Genomic DNA, 22,280 nt, shown 5'->3' on the forward strand with positions numbered 1-22,280 from the left:
TCAATACTGCCCCCCAGTCCCAAATAAGTTATTAATGAGCTATAACATGATCCTCAACTACATTTTTTTATCTGGAAAATGTTCAAAGGATTCAACCCTGTGGGGATCTTCATGCACCATTGACCTTAGTGAGAAGGTGGTAAGGTACAGGCCAATACTGGCCAATGGGGGAAATGGGGCTGTTACTTGCCGGCTATATACAGTATCAGCATAATTTTCAAAACATGGTTTGGCCTTTTGGCATATTCACTAACACTGGTATGGCAGAAGCACACTTTTGAGAACAGCCATAATGATTGACACCATGCTGTCATTGAAATAATGCATTTATTAAGATACCTAAATATGAGCTATTTTAATGCATGACATGAATGTGCTATAGATATACTATGGATATATCTCATTAACTTTTAATAATGCGGTTGGGACATGTTATAACACGTTCATGAAATTCTTGTGAATGTGTAAATAATGCATTAAGGATATGTAGTCAAAGTAAATCATTACCGTTTTGGTATTAATTATTTTATATCTGCTATACATTCACTCAAAATGGGATCTTATGTTGCCAGAGTTATTGGTCAGATGACTAAGTCTGACAAAGTGTGTGATTCATATGGGGATTTTTATGACTGAATAAGATGAGTCTGACTATTATGACAAATGCGATGTAATGTTGGCAATGAGCCTTGTCATCACACAATCTGCTTTGACAGGATGTTGTAGGAACAAGCTGGAACACAACCGTCTTTGGCACGTCAGGAAAGCTCACCAGGGAGTATATGTCAAGAGTCAGTAAAAAGAGAAGAATCAAATTATTCATTTTCCTTAGGTGGTCTGTAGTGAAATATACATAATACACAATTTTGAAGTGAAATACCAACCTTCAATTACCTTTATCTTATTTCCTTATTCTTATGAATGTTGTTTTAGTGGTGTATTGCCTCATGAGTGGCTGGTTAGTATTTGGCAGTGGCATTTGCCCTGAGGTGGGGGTGGTGTTTATACGTAACACTCTATTACTGATGTGTAATCTATTCAGTGTTTTTCCTGCTGGAATGTAGATATCCTCTGGACGGTTTTGAGGTTGTGTGAATACACTAACTAAACCAACCACCAACAGGTATTCTAGCTATGGATTTTTTCTTAGTCTTTTTTAACATGTACTTTTTAACCCAGACCTTCACCATTGAATATCATTTTCTAACATACAAGTGGAATGGTAGGCATGTAGGATAATTGTTTTAGCTCATGGCCCCATGTGGGAAACCACGCACATACAAAGGAATTATTTTTACTGCAGCCAGTGGAGTCGAGATATGAGAAGCTGTGCTGTGTCACACACCCTCTACGTCAGACTACTCTTGCCTCAAACTTTTCTCCCTCATTCCCTTCACTCACGGCTGTCACCTTCTCCTGTAAAGTTGCCCCGGTAGAATGAAGGAGGACATTCTTGAAATGAGTAGTAGAACGAATGAGAAATTCCGTTTACACAAAGGATTCGATAGAAAATATTTGCACAGGTAAACTTCACCTGGTAAGTCAGTTTTCTTAAATGCTATGTTTAGCGTACATTTGCATATCATTTCCGGCATGATCTATAAGACTTACTGTCTTTCAACCGCAAATAAATCAACTTTTTTTGCATTTGGAAATTCCATATTGTAACCAGAGAGGTCTACATTTTAAGTGTTGAAAGACGAAGCATTTATGGCTACACTATTTTTATTATTTTTTATAAATAACTAGACATTCCATAGGAACGTTGAATTACATGGCAAAACATTTCTCTTGATTGTACTTTGGTATTTTATTCTGAAGCTTTCTGTCATACTAAAATTGGTTGTTTCACAAATTGCATGATACATAGTCATTAGAAAATCATGGGAATACAGTCTGTTCCTGTAAGTTGTTATATGGAAGAGATTGTATCCATGATATCTGTAAAAGTCATACCTAATTGGTTTTGGCAGAGTCCATTGCCTATACTGTTGGAAAATATCTTCATAGTTGAAGCTCAGAATGTCTTTATCCTTATCTCACTATACCTCTGTAATGAGAAAATGTGTGATTAACCAGTGATTTATGCATCTGTTTCCAGTAAAATGGGTGTTTGACATGTTGATTGCCCTTTAAAGTTGGGTAATTTAATCTTTCTCAGTTCAGGAGTTATTTGGCCTTGGGAAAATTGGCACGGTACAAATAATGGGTTTATTAGAATTTTTGGTCTGGAGTTCTCATTACCGTCCTTGCACTAAATTAGCCCATATAGTTATACTGTGTAGACCTACCATGGATTCCAAAAGGTTGATATTTGTTAGAATGTTAAAGAGAAACCAATAAATAATGCTTATTTTTTTCTCTCTTTATATCTCTTGTCAACTCTCGTCAGCAGCCTTTCACTCAAGATGGCCAGCCAGAACAAATGCTACCATGATGAGCCAATGAGCTTCTTCTACAACAACAGCAACCAGACCAAAGACGACTGGAACTCCACACAGCTCATTCTGGTCCAAGTTGTAGGCTCCCTCTTCTGCTGCTTTATCCTGGTGTCCAATGCCATGGTCATTGCCGCCATCATCACCAACAAGAGGTTCCACTACCCGTTCTACTATCTCCTTGCCAACCTGGCCGCTTCAGACTTCCTCGCTGGAATAGCCTACGTATACCTCATGTTCAACACCGGGACGGTGTCCAGGAAACTAACCGTGAGGGGCTATTTCATTCGTCAAGGGCTTCTGGACACCAGTCTCTCAGCCTCTCTGGCGAACTTGCTAGTGATCGCCTTGGAGCGCTACATCTCTGTGATGAACTGGAAGGTCCACAGTAACTTGACCAAGCGGCGGGTGACCCTGCTCATCGTGCTGGTGTGGGCCATCTCTATCTTCATGGGCACCGTGCCCAGCCTGGGGTGGAACTGCATCTGCAACCTTCAGGACTGCTCCCAGCTGGCACCCATCTTCAGCCGGAGCTACCTGATTTTCTGGTCCGTGTCCAACCTGGTTTTGTTCCTGGTCATGGTGTCCATCTACCTGCGGATTTACACCTACGTCAAGAGGAAAACGGCGGTGCTCAGCCCGCACACCAGCGGCTCCATCAACCGCAAGAGGACACCCATCAAGCTCATCAAGACAGTCATGACTGTGTTAGGTAGGCTTGAGGCCATCGGATTCCTCTCACATTGTGTCAATGTGGGAACTTCAAATGTGTTTCTGAGTAGTACTGAGTCCTTTATGAAGGACTACATTAAAAAAAAGTCATTGATTGGACCCATCAGAATTTCACTGTTGGGAAATGTAGTCCTTCCTAATGTCTGAGTAACACTAGTACTCTGTACTCTTAAGTAGCAGAACATTTGATAATTTCATTGGTTCTTAAAGGACTTTCCACATAAGCAGTTAGACACACTCATAAGCTTGTCTCAAAGGTTATTTAGCTGGTTGAGTGTGGAGAAAGGTAGGGAAAGCATTGTTGCTGACAAAAGTGGATTGTAATCTACATTTCCAAGATAGTGGGGAAAATCCTGATTAAATTAACTCAATTGAGGTTTGAGCAAAATGTTATGGTCAAGGCCTTCAAAAAAACACTTCAATATATCCGACATTGTGAGATAATTTGGCTGATATTGACATCATTTTTTAAGTGATCTTTGTTTGACCTGGGTGTTGGTTTAAAAAGTGGACGGTTGTACCATGAACCTCAAAGTTTGCTGTGCAGTTGTGCGTCTTCAACTTGGGCTGCAGTTACTTAGCACTTTATTCAGCACAGAAGCATATTATTTGCTCTGATCTGTCTCCGCTTAATAACAGTGTTCTCCACTTAGGATCACTCATCTGTGCACGTGTCTAAATCACTAACAAAGAAAAGTCATTTCAACTAACATCATTAGAGCATGTGTCGATACTGATAGGGTCGAAAGAAAGGCAGAGCTGCTCTCTAATCAGCTTTCTCTAGTCAAATCTTACCTTAACATTATAATTATTCAAAATACTGATGACGGATCAACTCCTAGAGTGATATTACCACCTATATGGCTGCAAATATTGAGTCAGCTTATTCTAATGCTTACCCACATAATGAAATATTACAGTAGCCTATTAGCGAAATATACAGTGCCTTGCGAAAGTATTCGGCCCCCTTGAACTTTGCGACCTTTTGCCACATTTCAGGCTTCAAACATAAAGATATAAAACTGTATTTTTTTGTGAAGAATCAACAACAAGTGGGACACAATCATGAAGTGGAACGACATTTATTGGATATTTCAAACTTTTTTAACAAATCAAAAACTGAAAAATTGGGCGTGCAAAATTATTCAGCCCCTTTACTTTCAGTGCAGCAAACTCTCTCCAGAAGTTCAGTGAGGATCTCTGAATGATCCAATGTTGACCTAAATGACTAATGATGATAAATACAATCCACCTGTGTGTAATCAAGTCTCCGTATAAATGCACCTGCACTGTGATAGTCTCAGAGGTCCGTCAAAAGCGCAGAGTGCATCATGAAGAACAAGGAACACACCAGGCAGGTCCGAGATACTGTTGTGAAGAAGTTTAAAGCTGGATTTGGATGCAAAAAGATTTCCCAAGCTTTAAACATCCCAAGGAGCACTGTGCAAGCGATAATATTGAAATGGAAGGAGTATCAGACCACTGCAAATCTACCAAGACCTGGCCGTCCCTCTAAACTTTCAGCTCATACAAGGAGAAGACTGATCAGAGATGCAGCCAAGAGGCCCATGATCACTCTGGATGAACTGCAGAGATCTACAACTGAGGTGGGAGACAATCAGTCGTATATTGCACAAATCTGGCCTTTATGGAAGAGTGGCAAGAAGAAAGCCATTTCTTAAAGATATCCATAAAAAGTGTTGTTTAAAGTTTGCCACAAGCCACCTGGGAGACACACCACACATGTGGAAGAAGGTGCTCTGGTCAGATGAAACCAAAATTGAACTTTTTGGCAACAATGCAAAACGTTATGTTTGGCGTAAAAGCAACACAGCTCATCACCCTGAACACACCATCCCCACTGTCAAACATGGTGGTGGCAGCATCATGGTTTGGGCCTGCTTTTCTTCAGCAGGGACAGGGAAGATGGTTAAAATTGATGGGAAGATGGATGGAGCCAAATACAGGACCATTCTGGAAGAAAACCTGATGGAGTCTGCAAAAGACCTGAGACTGGGACGGAGATTTGTCTTCCAACAAGACAATGATCCAAAACATAAAGCAAAATCTACAATGGAATGGTTCAAAAATAAACATATCCAGGTGTTAGAATGGCCAAGTCAAAGTCCAGACCTGAATCCAATCGAGAATCTGTGGAAAGAACTGAAAACTGCTGTTCACAAATGCTCTCCATCCAACCTCACGGAGCTCGAGCTGTTTTGCAAGGAGGAATGGGAAAAAATGTCAGTCTCTCGATGTGCAAAACTGATAGAGACATACCCCTAGCGACTTACAGCTGTAATCGCAGCAAAAGGTGGCGCTACAAAGTATTAACTTAAGGGGGCTGAATAATTTTGCACGCCCAATTTTTCAGTTTTTGATTTGTTAAAAAAGTTTGAAATATCCAATAAATGTTGTTCCACTTCATGATTGTGTCCCACTTGTTGTTGATTGTTCACAAAAAAATACAGTTTTATATATTTATGTTTGAAGCCTGAAATGTGGCAAAAGGTCGCAAAGTTCAAGGGGGCCGAATACTTTCGCAAGGCACTGTAACTCAATTGATTGTCAAGCAATCAATGTACATAATGTATTTCAGTATGATTTAAATATATAGGTATATGTAGCCTATACTGTATTTATCTTTTAATGCAGTCATCTCAGTTTTAATTTCAGGCATATTTTTATCCTTTGCTTGTTTGTAACAATTGCAAAGACATTCACAACTTTGTTTTTGTAGTTATCGGTGGTCACAGACAGATGGACAAACATCTTGATTCTAAGTTTCGTTTAGTTTATTCGGATCCCCAATAGCTTTTGCCGAAGCAGCATATATTCTTCCAGGGGTCCACACAAAAACATAAAACACGACAAGTAACAAAACACCAATACACTGATAGACAAGACCAGTCACACAAATGTAAAATACAATGATATACAACGATATACATATATAGCGGAGATCTTCTCTATAAAGTGATGCGGGAGGGCAAAAAGCATCTAACGATGCACTTAGCTGTTAACAAAGCTACTACGAAGGTTCCAACAATGAACTTAGCCTTAAGATGCTCTTGGGAATCAGGGCCCAGGTCTCCCCTGTAAAAAATATATTCTGAACTGAATGACCTCAAATTCCTGCATAAATGAAGGTAAAAAAAAATTGCAGATCAGTCTACAAGGGCTTGTTTTCAACATGTGTGTGAATAGCAAACATACCATAAATGTGCGGTCCTAAACATACACATTTGCACATGAGCATGCACATCCCAGATAAGATAATGCGGGCCTCTGCTGGTAGGTGTGTCGGAACAGGATATGTTGCACTTAAGACAATAGTTGAGCACACCCACCCTCTCCTTAGCATGGCTCCTCAGTACAGGTCAGACGAGTTTGATTGTTATCAACTCGGCCAGTAGGTGCTGCTGAATTTTCTAAACATCAACTTTTTGTATGTTCCAGATAGCATATTTACAGCTCTATGTTGTGCTAGAAGGAGTGTTTTCTTATATGATGTCCTCCTGCCAGATTAATCGCCCCCCAGATAGGCGTGGAGGAAGCTGACTCGCTCTCTGTACAGAGTGTCTTCAAGACTGCTCTATGTAATTATCTCTCGCACAAGGACACACACAGTCACACACTGGTTAGGCTGCCAGGCATCTCAGCCGAAACCGCCCAAGACTGCACGGTCTGCGGCTTTCTCAGAAGAACCCCCAAAAAGAACCTATACTTTCAGGGGGTTTTCAGGCAGCGTGCAATTGCTTTCAGATGCAATTGTCCCCATTAAACTAGCTGTTGTGCTCTTATGTCTTCAAGTTTCAAGTCAAGCCTACCGTTACGTTATTCTGAGGTGAAAGACTCAAGACGCTAGGGAGTGTGTCTCATTGTATTATTTTGAGCCTGCTGGAATTTACCCACATTATAGGCATGGGTCATTTGACGTTGTGTGTTACCCAATCACTTTTGTCATGATACAATTGTCTCTATCCTAGAGCAATTTGGAAGAATTGATGCAATTCTCCACATTCCATCTGTGAGTTGTTGTTCGATAACATTGTGATGCAGAAAGTCAACTCAAGATTGAAAAATAAAAACTCTATTGTCAGTATCACAGTTGGGAATACAGTAGGCAGCAAACTGGTAGAAAAAACGTAACAAGCTTCTAAATATGCCTAAAATGTTCATGTGAAAGCATTATCCTATGTGACAAAGATAAGAACATGGGAGAAGTATGAGAGAAAGTGAGGAAAGGAATGGGAGTTTAAGAAACAAGTACTCAAGTATATTACTGGGGCTGTAGGAAGAAAACAGCTCTTGTTAGCTCATGTTTCAGGTGAATAGAAATCTGTTCTTTTGTGTTGACTAACACTGAACTAGTGACTGGATAAACCTGTCCAGACTTTTTCTGGGGCCTCATTTATAACCGCTGCATACATTTCACATTAAATATTGTGTGCGCACGTACAAAAATATTGATGTCTATAAACTTAAATAATAAATAAGCATGTTCCCTGTAATCAATCAGATCCATGGTGAAAACTCCACCTGAAAAATGCCAATCATTCACCTTTTATGGTGACAATAATGCCCTTATTTGCTGTATACTTTGGAAGTATTGGAATTAGGCCAAGGCAGTTTCTAAAGGAACTAGCAATTGTGAACTTCATAAAAATGTCTGGAGGTGTTGGCAGAATGTTTAAAACTTTTACAGGGACATATGCTATATCTGACAGTTTCTGAAAGAAAAAAAATATTGCAAATTGTTGTGGACCTGAAAACAGATGGTTTGAATTAAATAATGATTTGCATTTACTTTTGCACCGAACCTAAATATGCTGCACTGCCTGCAAATTCTGAAACATTGTATTGTTAGTATGTCTACTGTATAAAAAATAATAATAAAAAAAAACAGTAGGCCTACTTGCAGTGGTAGCCTACACACTTCAAAGCAAAAGATCAACTGTCTGTTCATCTGTAAAATCTATACTGTATATTATAAACCACGCTCCCATTTGGATAGAGAGGCTATTATTTCAAGTATTTTAGGCAGTAGGCACAATTCAATGAGAGATGCACAAGGCAATTTGTTGTAGGCTAAAGTTTCTTCAGGAATATGAACCCATCAATGTCAGAAAGGGTGGTGAGGAATGTATTCTGCAATGGTTATAAAAAAATATGTATTATGTAGGCCTATTATGTTTATAAATTAAATATTGTTTACTTGAGACATTTGAAATGACAGTAGGCTATTCAGAAGTACAGTAGTCTAAAAAAAACTAAATGGAAAAGGTGAACCGTCTGTTCGCATAGAGAAAAATACTTGAAATTGTTAAAATATTTACAACTGTAAAGTGGGTCCAATGAAATGAGAGATGGGACATTGTAGGCCTAAGGCTACTTTGAAAATATGAAGCCATCACAGTCAGTAAGGGTGATGAATGTATTCTGTCATGGAAATTAAATAGGAAATATATGCCTATTTCTAACTATTTCAAAGACGCAAAGATACAAAAAACAATATTTTCTCTTCTCACTAACGCAAAATGATTGCATCTTATTATTATATTTACCTTTTGTTATGAATAAGTGTGTCATCATATTCTTAATTTGCACAAAAAACTAGGCTACTTGCCTGCTTGTATTGCAATACTTCAACCACTAGAAACTGTTTATGCATGGTCTGAACTTTTGCGGGAACTAAAGTTTGCAGGTAGCTAAACAAATTCTCACATAGAGTTTGGTTATAAATGCCAACTTTTGCCTGAAATCTGATGCATGCATGTTTTGGAGTATATTTTGTACTCAACGTTTATAAATGAGGCCCCAGGGGCGGGTGGGTGTGTCGAAAGAGTGGGTGCAAAACCGCAAACTGGACATACTATTTGTTGCCACTCAAGGCCGTTTTGCATGGCTGATTGGACTTGGACGACGAGTCGATAAGCCGGCGACTAGCACACCAGTGTTGTATTGACGTGCCTGCCGACCTTTATTTATTGTTATTTAACTAGGCAAGTCAGTTAACTTCTTAAGGTATAGGGGGCAGCATTTTCACTTTTGGATAAATAGCGTGCCCAATTTCAACTTCCTGCTACTCATGCCAAGAATATTAGATATGCATATTATTAGTAGATGTGGATAGAAAACACTATGAAGTTTCTAAAACTGTTTGAATCATGTATGTGAGTATAACAGAACTTATGTTGCAGGCAAAACAAGGACTAACCATTCAGATTTTAAAAAATGTGCAGGTCACTGTCTATTCAATGTGCGTTCATTGGGGAACTATATTTATAAGGCACTTGTTTGCAGTTCCTACCCCTTCCACTGGATGTCACCAGTCTTTGGAAAATGGTTGAGGTTATTCCTTTGTGAAATGAAGAAGTATGGCCATCTTGGAACTGGGTAACACTGTTGAGAGTTGCCCAAGACTTGAAAAGTAGCGTTGGTTTGTTGTCTTCCTGTATTGAACCCAGATAGACCTGTCTTCAATTTGATCGATTATTAACGTTTAAAAATACCTAAAGTTGTATTACAAAAGTAGTTTGAAATGTTTTGGCAAAGTTTACAGGTAACTTTTGAGATATTTTGTAGTGACGTTGCGCAAATTGGAAGCTGTTTTTTCTGGATCAAACGCACCAAATAAATTGACATTTTCGATATAAAGGACGGAATTAATTGAACAAAAGGACCAATTGTGATGTTTATGAGACATATTGGAGTGCCAACAAAAGAAGCTCATCAAAGGTAAGGCATGATTTATATTTAATTTCTGCGTTTTGTGTAGCGCCTGCAGGGTTGAAATATGCTACTCTCTTTGTTTACTGTTGTGCTATCATCAGATAATAGCTTCTTATGCTTTCGCCGAAAAGCCTTTTTAAAATATGACATGTTGGCTGGATTTACAACGAGTGTAGCTTTAATTTAGTATCTTACATGTGTGATTTAATGAAAGTTAGATTTTTATATAATTTTATTTGAATGAATCTGTATTTTCCCTGGTTTTGGCCAAGTGGGATGCTAGTGTCCCCTATCCTAGAGAGGTTAAGAACAAATTCTTATTTTACAATGATGGCCTGCCCCGGCCAAACCCTCCCCTAACCAGGACAACGCTGGGCCAATTGTGCGCTGCCCTATGGGACTCCCGATCACGGCCGGTTGTGATACAGCCTGGGATTGAACCAGGATCTGTAGTGACACCGCTAGCACTGAGATGCAGTGCCTTAGACCATTACGCCAGGTGCTTCCTACTAGGCAGATGTACCACAGTTGTGTCGCCGGCAGTAGCTAACTTGACAACAACAACAAAAAATCACCCACATGATTTTATTTCAAGTAGGATAGCAGCCTATACAATAAATAACTTATATTGATAACCATCTAGATATCAATTCATACATACAGTACCTTCAGAAAGTATTCACAACCCTTTACGTTTTCCACATTTTGTTGTTACAAAGTGGGATTAAATTGTAATTTTTGTCAACGATCTACACAAAATACTCTGTAATGTCAAAGTGGTAAAACATTTGGGGGGAAAAATGTGCTAATATATCTTGATTAGATAACTATTCAACCCCCTGAGTCAATGCATGTTAGAATCACCTTTGGCAGTAATTACAGCTGTGAGTCTTTCTGGTTAACTCTGTAAGAGCTTTCCACACCTGGATTGTGCAACATTTGCCCATTATTCTTTTCAAAATTCTGCAAGTTCTGTCTAATTGGATCTTGATCATTGCTAGAGAACAATTTAGGTTTTGCCATTTGTCTTCAAGACAATTTTAAGTCAAAAACAACAATGGGTTAACTGCCTTGTTCATGGGCAGAACGAAAGATTCTTACCTTGTCAGCTCGGGGATTCGATGCAGCAACCTTTCGGTTAATTGCCATACCTTTCGGTTAATTCCCATAAACAATTTAATCAATTTTAGAAAAAGACTAACATAGCAAAATGTGGAAAAATTCAAGTGGTCTGAATAATTTCAAATGCACTATAGATATACAGTTGAGTCCGGAAGTTTACATACACCTTAGTCAAATACATTTAAACTCAGTTTTTCACAGTTCCTGATATTTAATCCTAGTAAAAATTCCCTGTTTTAGGTCAGTTAGGATCACCACTTTATTTTAAGAATGTGAAATGTCAGAATAATAGTAGAGAGAATGATTTATTTCAGCTTTTATTTCTTTCATCACATTCCCAGTGGGTCAGAGGTTTACATACAATCAGTTAGTATTTGGTAGCATTGCCTTTAAATTGTTTAACTTGGGTCAAATTTTTAGGGTAGCCTTCCACAACCTTTCCACAATAAGTTGGGATAATGTTTGCCCATTCCTCCTGACCTTTTATATAGGATTGAGGTCAGGGCTTTATGATGGCCACTACAATAACTTGACTTTGTTGTCCTTCAGCCAGTTTGCAACACCTTTGGAAGTATACTTGTGGTCATTGTCCATTTGGAAGACCTTTTTGCGACCAAACTTTAACTGACTGATGTCTTGAGATGTTGTTTCAATATATCCACATAATTTTCCTACCTCATGATGCCATCTATTTTGTGAAGTGCACCAGTCCCTCCTGCAGCAAAGCAGCCCCACAACATGATGCTGCCACCCCCGTGCTTCACGGTAGGGTAGGGATGGTGTTCTTCGGCTTGCAAGCCTTCGGCCATGATGTCAAGCAAAGAGGCACTGAGTTTGAAGGTATGCCTTGAAATACATGCCAGAAGGTATGCCAGAAGTACACCTCCAATTGACTCAAATTTTGTCAATTAGCCTATCAGAAGCTTCTAAAGCCATGACGTAATTTTCTGGAATTTTCCAAGCTGTTTAAAGGCACAGTCAACTTAGTATATGTAAACTTCTGACCCACTGGAATAGTGATACAGTGAATTATAAGTTAAATAATCTGTCTGTAAACAATTGTTGGAAAAATTAATTGTGTCATGTTCAAAGTAGATGTCCTAACTGACTTGCCAAAACTATAGTTTGTTAACAAGAAATTTGTGGCGTGGTTGAAAAACGAGTTTTAATGACAACAACCTAAGTGTATGTAAACTTCCTTACTTCAACTGTATTATACACAGTACCAGTCAAATGTTTGGACAGATGTACTAATCCCAGGGTTTTTCTGATTTTTTTTTTACTATGTTCTACATTGTATAATAATAACTATGAAATAACACACGTGGAATCATGTTGTCTCCAAAAAAGTGTTTAACAGATAAAAATATATTTAATATTTGAGATTCTTATATTTGAGCCACCATTTACCATGATGACAGATTTGCACACTCTTGGCATTCTCTCAACCAGCTTCATGAGGAATGCTTTTCCAACAGTCTTGAAAGAGTTCCCACATATGCTGAGCACTTGTTGGCTGCTTTTCTTTCACTCTGCGGTCCAACTCATCCCAAACCATCTCAATTGGGTTGAGGTCAGGTGATTGTAGTGGCCAGGTCATCTGATGCAGCACTCCATCACTCTACTTCTAGCCCTTACACAGCCTGGAGGTGTGTTTTGGGTCATTGTCCTGTTGAAAAACAAATTATAGTCCCACTAAGCACAAACCAGATGGGATGGCATATCGCTGCAGAATGCTGTGGTAGCCGTTCTGGTTAAGTGTGCCATGAATTCTAAATAAATCACTGACAGTGTCACCAGCAAAGCACCCCCACACAACCTCCTCCATGCTTCACGGTGTGAACCACACATGCAGAGATCATCTATTCACCTACTGTGCATTTTACAATGACACAGCGTTTGGATCCAAAAATCTCAACTTTGGACAGATTTCCGCCGATCTAATGTCCATTGCTTGTGTTTCTTGGCCCAAGCAATTATCTTATTTTTATTGGTGTCCTTTAGTAGTGGTTTCTTTGCAGCAATTTGAACATGAAGGCCTGATTCACACAGTCTCCTCTGAAAAGTTGATGTTGAGATGTATCTGTTAGTTGAAGTACTATTTGAAGCATTTATTTGGGCTGCAATTTCTGAGGCTGGTATCTCTAATGAACTTATCCTCTGCAGCAGAGGTAACTCTGGGTCTTTCTTTCCTGTGGCGGTCCTCATGAGAGCCAGTTTCATCATAGCGCTTGATGGTTTTTGCGACTACACTTGAAAAAACGTTTGAAGTTATTGACATTTTCCGGATATGCTGACCTTCATGTCAGTATATAATGATGAACTCTGATGGACTGTCATTTGCTTATTTGAGTTGTTCTTGCTGTAATATTGTCACGCCTTGGTCTTAGTATTTTGTGTTTTCTTTATTATTTTTGGTCAGGCCAGGGTGTGACATGGATATTTATGTGGTGTGTTTTGTCTAGGGTTTTTTTGTAGGTTATGGGATTGTGGTGTAGTATAGTTGTCTAGAAAAGTATATGGTTGCCTAGAGGGGATCTCAATCAGAGGCAGGTGTTTATCGTTGTCTCTGATTGGGAACCATATTTAGGCAGCCATATTCTTTAGGTGTTTCGTGGGTGATTGTTCCTGTCTCTGTGTTTTTTTGCACCAGATAGGGCTGTTTTGTTTTTTTCACATTACGCTTAGTATCTTTCGTTATTATCTTTATTAAAGATGTTTCTAAATAACCACGCTGCATTTTGGTCCTCTCCTTCATCGGAAGAAAACCTTAACAAATATGGACTTGATCTGTTACCAAATTGGGCTGTCTTCTGTATACCATCCCTACCTTGTCACAACACAACTGATTGGCTCAAACACATTAAGAAGGAAAGAAATTCCACAAATTAACTTTTAACAAGGCACACTTGTTAATTGAAATGCATTCCATGTGACTACCTCATGAAGCTGGTTGAGAGAATGCAAAGAGTGTGCAAAGCTGTCAAGGCAAAGGGTGGCTACTTTGGCAAATATAAAATATAAAATATGAACGGTATATGAATAGGAAAGGTGTGTATAGCAGTAGTTATATAGGATGAGCCTTGACTACCTTACAGTAAATACATATGAAGTGTGTAAAAACTGACCTTTTGAAATAAAGTAAATTCATCTCGAAGAGATACAGTGCCTTCATAAAGTATTCATACCCCTTAACTTATTCCTTATTTGTTGTGTTACAGCTTGAATTCAAAATGTTTTTGTTTTTTTATTCTCACCGATGACAAAGTGAAAGCATGTTTTTGTATTTTTGTTTTTGCAAATGAATATGAAATACAGAAATGTCTAATTTACATTAGTATTCACACCCCTGAGTCAATACTTTCTATATGCACCATATGTGCTCTTCTTTGCGAGGCATTGCAAAACTTCCATGGTCTTTGTGGTTGAATCTGTGTTTGAAATTCACTGCTCAACTGAGGAACCTTACAGAGTTGTATGTGTGGGGTACAGAGACGAGGTAGTCATTAAAAAATCATGTTAAACACTATTATTGCACATAGTCCATGTAACGTATTATGTGACTTGTTAAGCACATTTTTACTCCTGAATGTATTTAGGCATGCCATAACAAAGGAGTTGAATACTTATTGACTACACATTTTTTTTATTAATTTGTAAAAAAAAAAAAACATAATTCCCTTTGACATTATGGGATATTGTGTGTATGCCAGTGACAACAAATCTAAATGTAAGCAATTTTAAATTCAGGCTGTAACACAACAACAACAAAAAGTCAAGAGGTGTGAATACTTGTTGAAGGCACTGTATATCTCCAATATCACTAACATCTATCATTTAGGAAATGGTGCAAGGAGAATGCAGGGAGATATGGCATCACCTGGCTGGAGTTTTAATGTTATTTATTTTTGACCATTTTAATTGAAAACAATCACAGTGATGTACTTCATTGTTACCCAGAAATTATTTAATATTGAGATCAAAATGGCTGCATTGGACGCTAAAGTGTTTTCTACACTGTTATGGTTACAGTCATCTCTCATGACAGATATAAACAGCTAGCCAGGTGGCATTCACAATATGTGATATTTGACTAAAGATTTTGAGGAGCATTAGGTTAGAAGAAGCCCCCCATACAGGTAGCTGTAAAATCATCTCAAAAATTCACACCGAGATTGGGACCTGATTGTGCTTGATGGTTGCTATTTAGGCACACGTGCATAAACTTAACCCCTATGCTTTGATTCATCATCCTTGTGTTTCTGTGGAAAGGAAGAAGGCTAACATTCATGATAGCCATTTCACTGTAATATGTGGGACCATTTATGGATTTAGACTGAAGCAAACAGAACTGCAGAACTCATTCTGCTTCCCTTGATGTATAGCCTGCCATATATTTCAGAGGTTAATGAATGCTGCTCAACTGAAAGCTCACATGTGCTAGAAACATGCCCGCTTCCCAACCCAGATGTTTTTTTGTTTTTTTGAATATTTCATATGAAACACCCATGGAACCCCACCATTTCTTTCTGCCTGCTCCTTGTATTTTAGTTGGTGACCTTGTATTTTTGAGAGAGAAGGTGTGGCTCATATTCCCTCCCTCTCTTCTCTCTTGTGGAGAACACAATTGTTGTTTTTGTTCTACTGAGCTGAAGCAGGGTTCTGGAGAAGTATTGGCAGAACGGACAAGCTGCTACATGTCCTAGAAAAGCTCCCTAAAATCCCTTAATCTTGCCGCAACACGCTCTGCTGTCGGTGACTAGCCTAGATACATACTGGTTGGGATTTCACGTTGAATGAAAATTCAGACAAACATTGAGTGTAGTGTCTGAGACACAAAGATTGAAAATTATAATTTATTCTTTGGTCCGTCGGTTTTCCTCTAACTTGTACCTGCTTTCCTCAGCCTCCACCTCTCTAATACTTTTAGATTTGTGAGAAGTAGTGAATGAGTGCACACCTCAGGAGAAAGGAGATATTATTGGGACAGCATCCTATCCCTCATTGCCTCTTTTCTAACTTGAATCAAGCATTAATTATCTCTTTCAATCTATGCACCCAAGTTCAACAGCCGTCTTCAGTACGATAAGCTGTTGCTCAAGTCCACTGAATGACACTGAATGAGAATGAGTTTTCAGTCACCTGACTTGTTGAAATAAAGTAAACAGATCTCCAAAAGAGATATCTATAATACATCTAGGGCTCTATTTTCATCTGGAGTTAATTGCCAAAGCTTTATTAAAATATAATTTTCGCAGCAGCAAAACAGTGAGTGGACAGCTATGTAGGCTATTACATAATTTTAGCCAGCTACTGTTCTTATTTTGGATATGCATAAAAAACTCTCCATGTAGGCCATATGCCCATCATGGAACGAGAGATGAGATAATCTGGTGACACTTGAATTTAGAAAAATATAAGTTATTTTCCTGTAACAATTGCTAGTTTTCCATTTCGTTTGATAAAAAAACAAGCCCTTAGTAGGTTACCCTTACCCTACTCAAGCAAAAGCTTGTTCAACCGCAATGCTTTTGGTGTCTTTCTTATCCTGGCCATGCATTAGCCAAGTAGCCTATCCATAAAATGTTTCTAAAGGGTCTACTCATGAGGCTTTCATGCTTTTGCATTATTCATAATTCAAATAGGCCTACCTGCAGGGCATACTCCATTCTGTTTGGATCTATCCCCAGTGCCTGTTGTCTGGTTACCAAAAGTGCGCTCCTCCAAACACAGGCTATTCACATTTTCAGTCCTATAACACCATATCAACGGTAGGTCTCTAGGCTATATCTTGCTTCTTGAGAACATACAATACAATTTAGCGCAGTGCTTAAAGGCCAATACTATTTGAATCCAATTACAACAATGCTGACTGTCAACACTCAAAACATATTGAGCAAACACTGGATGTTTTTTTTCTACTGTTGCTATCACTGTAGCCTATGCTATTTAATACATAATACTTGAATCTTACCCTTATTTCCTAAACTGTATTATCAATCCACAACGGACTAGGATGAGAATATTCCATACCCCCAGACAAATTGGAGTTGATGACAACAAAAAGACTAACACATGCAATATTAAGCCATGGAATGCCTTGATTGGCCAGTGACTGTCCAAGCCCTGGTCACACCTACAACTTGTTTATGCATCAAAACCCATCCCTTTCGTGCCACCACCAGCTTTTGCGCTCATAATAACTGCTGTGAAAATAGCACTAATATTTCTGACCCACCCAGGGACCTGTAGCGCTACCGCCAGCGCTTAGATTTACCATTACATTAGGTTTGATAAAATATAGCCCCTAATCTGTAATAACATTGGAGATGTCTCTAATATTCCTAATAATCTCATCTCTAATGATGATAAAGATATCAACAACTTTTGACCTTAATAAACATGTTGGCTGGAGTTTTACTGTTATCTATTGCCAGGGAAGGAGAGTTGTGTAATAAGTCCAGTGTGACTCTGGCAAATAGTATATATTATATTTCTAATAATCTCTAATCTATTGATCGAATCTCTAATGCTTTTGGATATATCTCAAATATTTTGAAATAATATAATATATTTTATCATCTTTAATATTGTCTTTCATGACAGGGGCGTTTGTGATCTGCTGGACGCCGGGCCTGGTGGTGCTGCTGCTAGACGGCCTTCATTGCCAGCAGTGTGAGGTGATGCTCTTTAAGCGCTGGCTCCTCCTGCTGGCAGTACTCAACTCGGTCATGAACCCTGTCATCTACTCCTACAAGGATGACGAGATGTGGACCACCTTCAAGAACCTGCTTCGCTGCGTGGGCAATGGCACCCGGCGCCAGCGCTCGTCCAGGGCCAACGCCCGGCCCCTCAGCTCAGCCCAGGAGACGGGCACCACGCCGCAGACCTCTGAGGAGAAGGAGACCACCAAGGGCTCTGACGCCCAGGAGATGCTCAAGGCCTGAACCAAGACCTGAGGCAAGCAAGGCCGTTGTGGGAGTGTCTCTACAAGTGGATGTAGAGAGACATATAAAGACACAGATGGGTCTTCTATGGTCCAATGTTGTCTTCAGTGTAGCTGACTGGTTTAAAGGGCAGCTCAAACTGGGTCTGGACCTTAGTGGAGGATTCTTAGAGGAGTGAAGGGCCATCCCTACTCTGCCCAATATGGGATATTAGCCTGCAAACTAAGGGGGCGACTACAGTATATCCAAATGGCTGAAGAAAGATGTTGTGATATGAAGTAGACAGTGGTATAATTGTACATTTCCTGTTTTTACCTCAATAGTTTTTTTAAGATCTTGAAAAGAGTAACTGATGCTTTTTCCACCGTATAACCTTTAAGTCTCATGGATTTTTTTCATCAGGGTATTAATCTTGCCCTTATTTCCTTTTGAAAACAAAGTACTGTACTTGACGAAATAGCATTGTTCTTAATACATCATTGTACTATAGTACTAGGCTTATTAGGGGTTAAAGATGGTTTTCAATTCTCATTGTTCATATTTTTGATACACACAGGGAATCATAATCTACTGTATTTGGCTGCTAACATCCCTGAATGTTGTGTTAATTAATTGACAAATTCCTTTCTAATGGAAGGAAAATGTGTGAAACTAGAATCGATAGCACTAGTCCCAATTTGCTCCCTTCCCCTTGCTCTTGTCCCTTACCTTAAAATGTTTGCAGATCTGAAGTGTCAGTGTAGTGGTGGAGAGTCCACCATTTTGTGTGCCTTACAATCTGCTAACATCGAAGGATTCGGGCCAATGGGTTAATGAGGGACGATTTTTGGAAACATGTCAAACTTTTCTAATGTCTAACTGCCCTAGATACACAGTACATGGCTATTGGCACAACTGTCATTATAAAGGAAGACCATTAAATCCTTTGACAGTTAGTGGTCCATGCAGTACCCCAAAAGGAAGTCATTTCTTTTGCCAGATATATCATCAGTACAGCTGTCACTCCCTTTAACACTACTACATGTACAGTGCATTGACTTTTTTCAAATTTTGTTGTTACAAAGTGGAGTTAATTTCATAGTCTTTATTTTTCAATGATCTACACAAAAAAATATATATATTAATGTAAAATTAAACACGAGTTCAGTGCTTTCAGAATGTATTCACACCCCTTGAATTTTACACCTTTTGTTTTGTTTTGTTTGTTTTGTTACAAACTGGGATTAAAATGGATTTAATTGTCATTTTTGTTTGTCAATATACACAAAATACTCTAATGTCAAAGTGGAAGAAAAATTATAACATTTCTAAAAAAGCTAATGAAAAATAAAACACTAATATATCTTCATTAGATAAGTATTCAACCCCTTAAGCCAATACATGTTAGAAACACTGTTGGCTGCGATTACAGCTGTGAGTTTTTCTGGGTAAATCTCACACCTGGATTGTGCAACAAAACTAGGTTTTCCACTAGGATTTTGCCTGTGCTTAGCTCCACTCCCTAGTCCGATTACAAGCATACCCATAACATGATGCAGCCACCACTATGCTTGAACATATGGGGAGTGGTGCTCAGTAATGTGTTCTATTGGATTAGCCCGAAAACATAACACTTTGTATTCGGAAAGAAAATGTATTGCTTCACCATGTTTTGCAGTATTGCTTTAGTGCAGGGGTATTCAACTCTCACCCTACAGGGTCTGCTGTTTTTCTGTTCTACCTGATAATTAATTGCACCTACCTGGTGTCCCAGGTCTAAATCAATCCCTGATTAGAGGGCAATAATGAAATATTCAGTGCAACTGGCATCGAGGTCCAGAGATGAGTGTGATGGGTTTAGTGCCAGGATGCATGTTTTGGACTATTTTTTATTCTGTACAGGATTCCTTCTTTTCACTCTGTCAATTAGTTGTGGAGTAACTACAATGTTGTTGATCCATCCTCAGTTTTCTCCTATCACAGCCATTAGACTCTGTAAATGTTTCAAATTCACAATTGGCCTCATTGTGAAATCCCTGAGCGGTTATCTTCCTCTCTGACAACTGCGTGAAGGACGTCTGTATCTTTTTAGGGTGTATTGATACACCATCCAAAGTATAATTAATTACTTCATCATGCTGAAAGGGATATTCAATGTCTGCTTTTTTCATTGTTTTTTCATAGGTGCTCTTCGTGAGGCATTGGAAAACCTCCCTGGTCTTTGTGGTTGAATCTGTTTTTGATATTCACTGCTCGACTGAGGGACCTTACAGATTATTGTATGTGTGGGGTACAGAGATGAGGTCGTCATTTAACTTATTATGTGACTTGTTAAGTAAATGTTTACTCCTTAACTTATTTAGGCTTGCCATAACAAAGGGGTTGAATACTTATTGAATCAAAACATTTCAGCTTTTCATTTTTAATACATTCGTCAAAATTTCGAAAAACATAATTCCACTATGACATTATGGGGTATTGTGTGTAGCCCAGTATAAAAAAAATCTAAATTTAATACATTTCGAATTCAGGCTGTAACACAATAAAAGGTGTAAAAAGTCAAGGGGTGTCAATACGTATGAAGGCACTGTATATCAACACACAGTCAATGTCCAAGCTGAGAAGAAAAAGAAAAGCCTGCAGCACTGTCAACATCAAATGTTTTTTACTTTCGCAGTGGAATTTTTGCACATCCTTTCATGCAACTCGTAATGGCGATCGCCGCCTCATGTTGACAAAACAGCTGCTCGCTCACCTGAGAGCAAGGCCCAGGCTTGTAAACATTGCGACACACTGGATTCCTGCAGTAGATATGCCTGCAGGGAACTGACAAGGATATGACTGGAGCACCCCTTCCTCCCACAGGAGACCAATGATTAATAATTTACTGGGTCATTGAAACTCTTTACCTGCTGTACACTATTTATGTGGTTAAACCACTCTTTGTGTAAAAGGAAAAGCTTCATTAAAACACATTTTTCCTCTGACTTTGTTTGATTCAGTCGGACGTGTTGGAATGTCGTACATGTAAACAGGATGATGAAAGCATTGTGATAACTCTGTAGTCCAATGATATAAACGCAAAAAAAAAACAGGAGACCTCTTGGTTTCAGAGTCGGGGTGGGGGGGGGGGGGGGTTGTTGAGCGGTGCTATAAACAGGAAAGATATGCGTGCTGTGGCCTCAACAGGGTAGTGTTCTTTAGGACACACCGTAGCAAAACAATGAGCATTTCTTATAGGACAAGTACAGACAGTTCCTCCCCGTTTCACTGTGCCTAGATTTTTTTCTTCTGTTTGGTGCCTCATAAACATTATCTAGGTTTTTCTCCAAACCCACATGGCTAGGTCAAAAAGTCCCTTTTAGTCAGTGTTTCTCAAACTTTGATGTATCAGTGACCAGCATAAAATTTGAATAAAAATAGTGATGTCAGCTTACTCACAGCGGACCTTGGTTGTGTTCATTAAGGAGAAAACATTTTGAAATGGATTGAAATGGGGGAAGTGCTATCTAACTGAACGTGTCCAATAAGAACACAAACATTTGTGCTCTTATTTGACACTATCAGGTAGCACCTTCCTGTTTCACTCTATTTCAAAAAATGTCTACCTACTGAACACCAGATAGAGTAGCATGGGTGGAGAAACACTGCCCTAGATTGCTTGTGCTCAAGTAGAGGTGCTTCAGAGTGATTTACTCTGTTTTGCTGGACTAATGGATGACCCTTGGTTGCTATGGGTTCAATTGAGTCATTTGTTAAAGTGCTACAGAAAATCGTTGGACAGTTAGAAAGGAGGTACATTTGACCTTTATAAAATAAACTGCTCTCAACAGTTTACTATTTCAGACAAATTTTAGTTCCTTAACTCTGATTTGCTTGACTGACTGAGAACTGCTGGGAACCTATCACCCTTTATTGGTTGAAACTCAACGTAAGCCTACTGATGGCAAGATTACATCATCAAACAGCTATTTCACAGTCTGTTGTCAAATTAAATCTGTTGGTGACATTTCATGTTGTGTAAGGTACATTATCATTAAGCAAATTAAGTCTTAATTTTAGTCAAGGTAAATAAAAAAATAAGGTAAATGATATATTTGGGCTTCAAATCTCAGACTGCCTCTTTCAAAAGAGTGTACAACTTTGACTTACTCAAAAACATGTACCCTGAATTAATCGGAAAGCTAGCCCACCCTAAACCTAATGTTACTGTTGCTCACTGTTCTGCGTTTATATTCTCTCAGACATGGACTGTAAACTTAGTCCAGTGGTCTCATTTCTACTGCTTTACTGTTATTACCGTGCTCTTGTAATGCAAATTAAAGCT

General features: G+C 38.8%; 1 protein-coding gene across 3 annotated transcripts; it reads left to right on the plus strand.

The window, feature by feature from the left end:
• Nucleotides 1-1,085: 1,085 nt before the first annotated feature.
• Nucleotides 1,086-20,940, plus strand: lpar3 (lysophosphatidic acid receptor 3). 3 transcript variants are annotated; one of them, XM_021599966.3, is made up of 3 exons: nt 1,086-1,537; nt 2,393-3,150; nt 17,634-20,940. In XM_021599966.3, the coding sequence occupies exons 2-3, from the start codon at nt 2,409-2,411 to the stop codon at nt 17,972-17,974; spliced, it is 1,083 nt and encodes a 360-aa protein (XP_021455641.1). In that variant the 5' UTR covers nt 1,086-1,537; nt 2,393-2,408; the 3' UTR covers nt 17,975-20,940. The 3 variants fall into 3 exon arrangements, with proteins under 3 accessions (XP_021455641.1, XP_090088381.1, XP_021455639.1); XM_090232255.1 differs by having other exon boundaries at nt 1,298-1,523; nt 2,396-3,150; XM_021599964.3 differs by having other exon boundaries at nt 1,309-1,537; nt 2,396-3,150.
• Nucleotides 20,941-22,280: the final 1,340 nt, after the last annotated feature.

Source organism: Oncorhynchus mykiss, chromosome 4 (assembly GCF_057628025.1).
Source record: "Oncorhynchus mykiss isolate SJ-2025 chromosome 4, ASM5762802v1, whole genome shotgun sequence".
Taxonomy (NCBI): domain Eukaryota; kingdom Metazoa; phylum Chordata; class Actinopteri; order Salmoniformes; family Salmonidae; genus Oncorhynchus; species Oncorhynchus mykiss.

Coding starts and splice junctions, on each gene's coding strand:
- lpar3 (XM_090232255.1), top strand. CDS start 1,438: ATGAAGGAGGACATTCTTGAAATGAGTAGTAGAACGAATGAGAAATTC. Junction 1,524..2,395: donor GATAGAAAATATTTGCACAG/GTAAACTTCACC, acceptor TCTCGTCAGCAG/CCTTTCACTCAAGATGGCCA. Junction 3,151..17,633: donor GACAGTCATGACTGTGTTAG/GTAGGCTTGAGG, acceptor CTTTCATGACAG/GGGCGTTTGTGATCTGCTGG.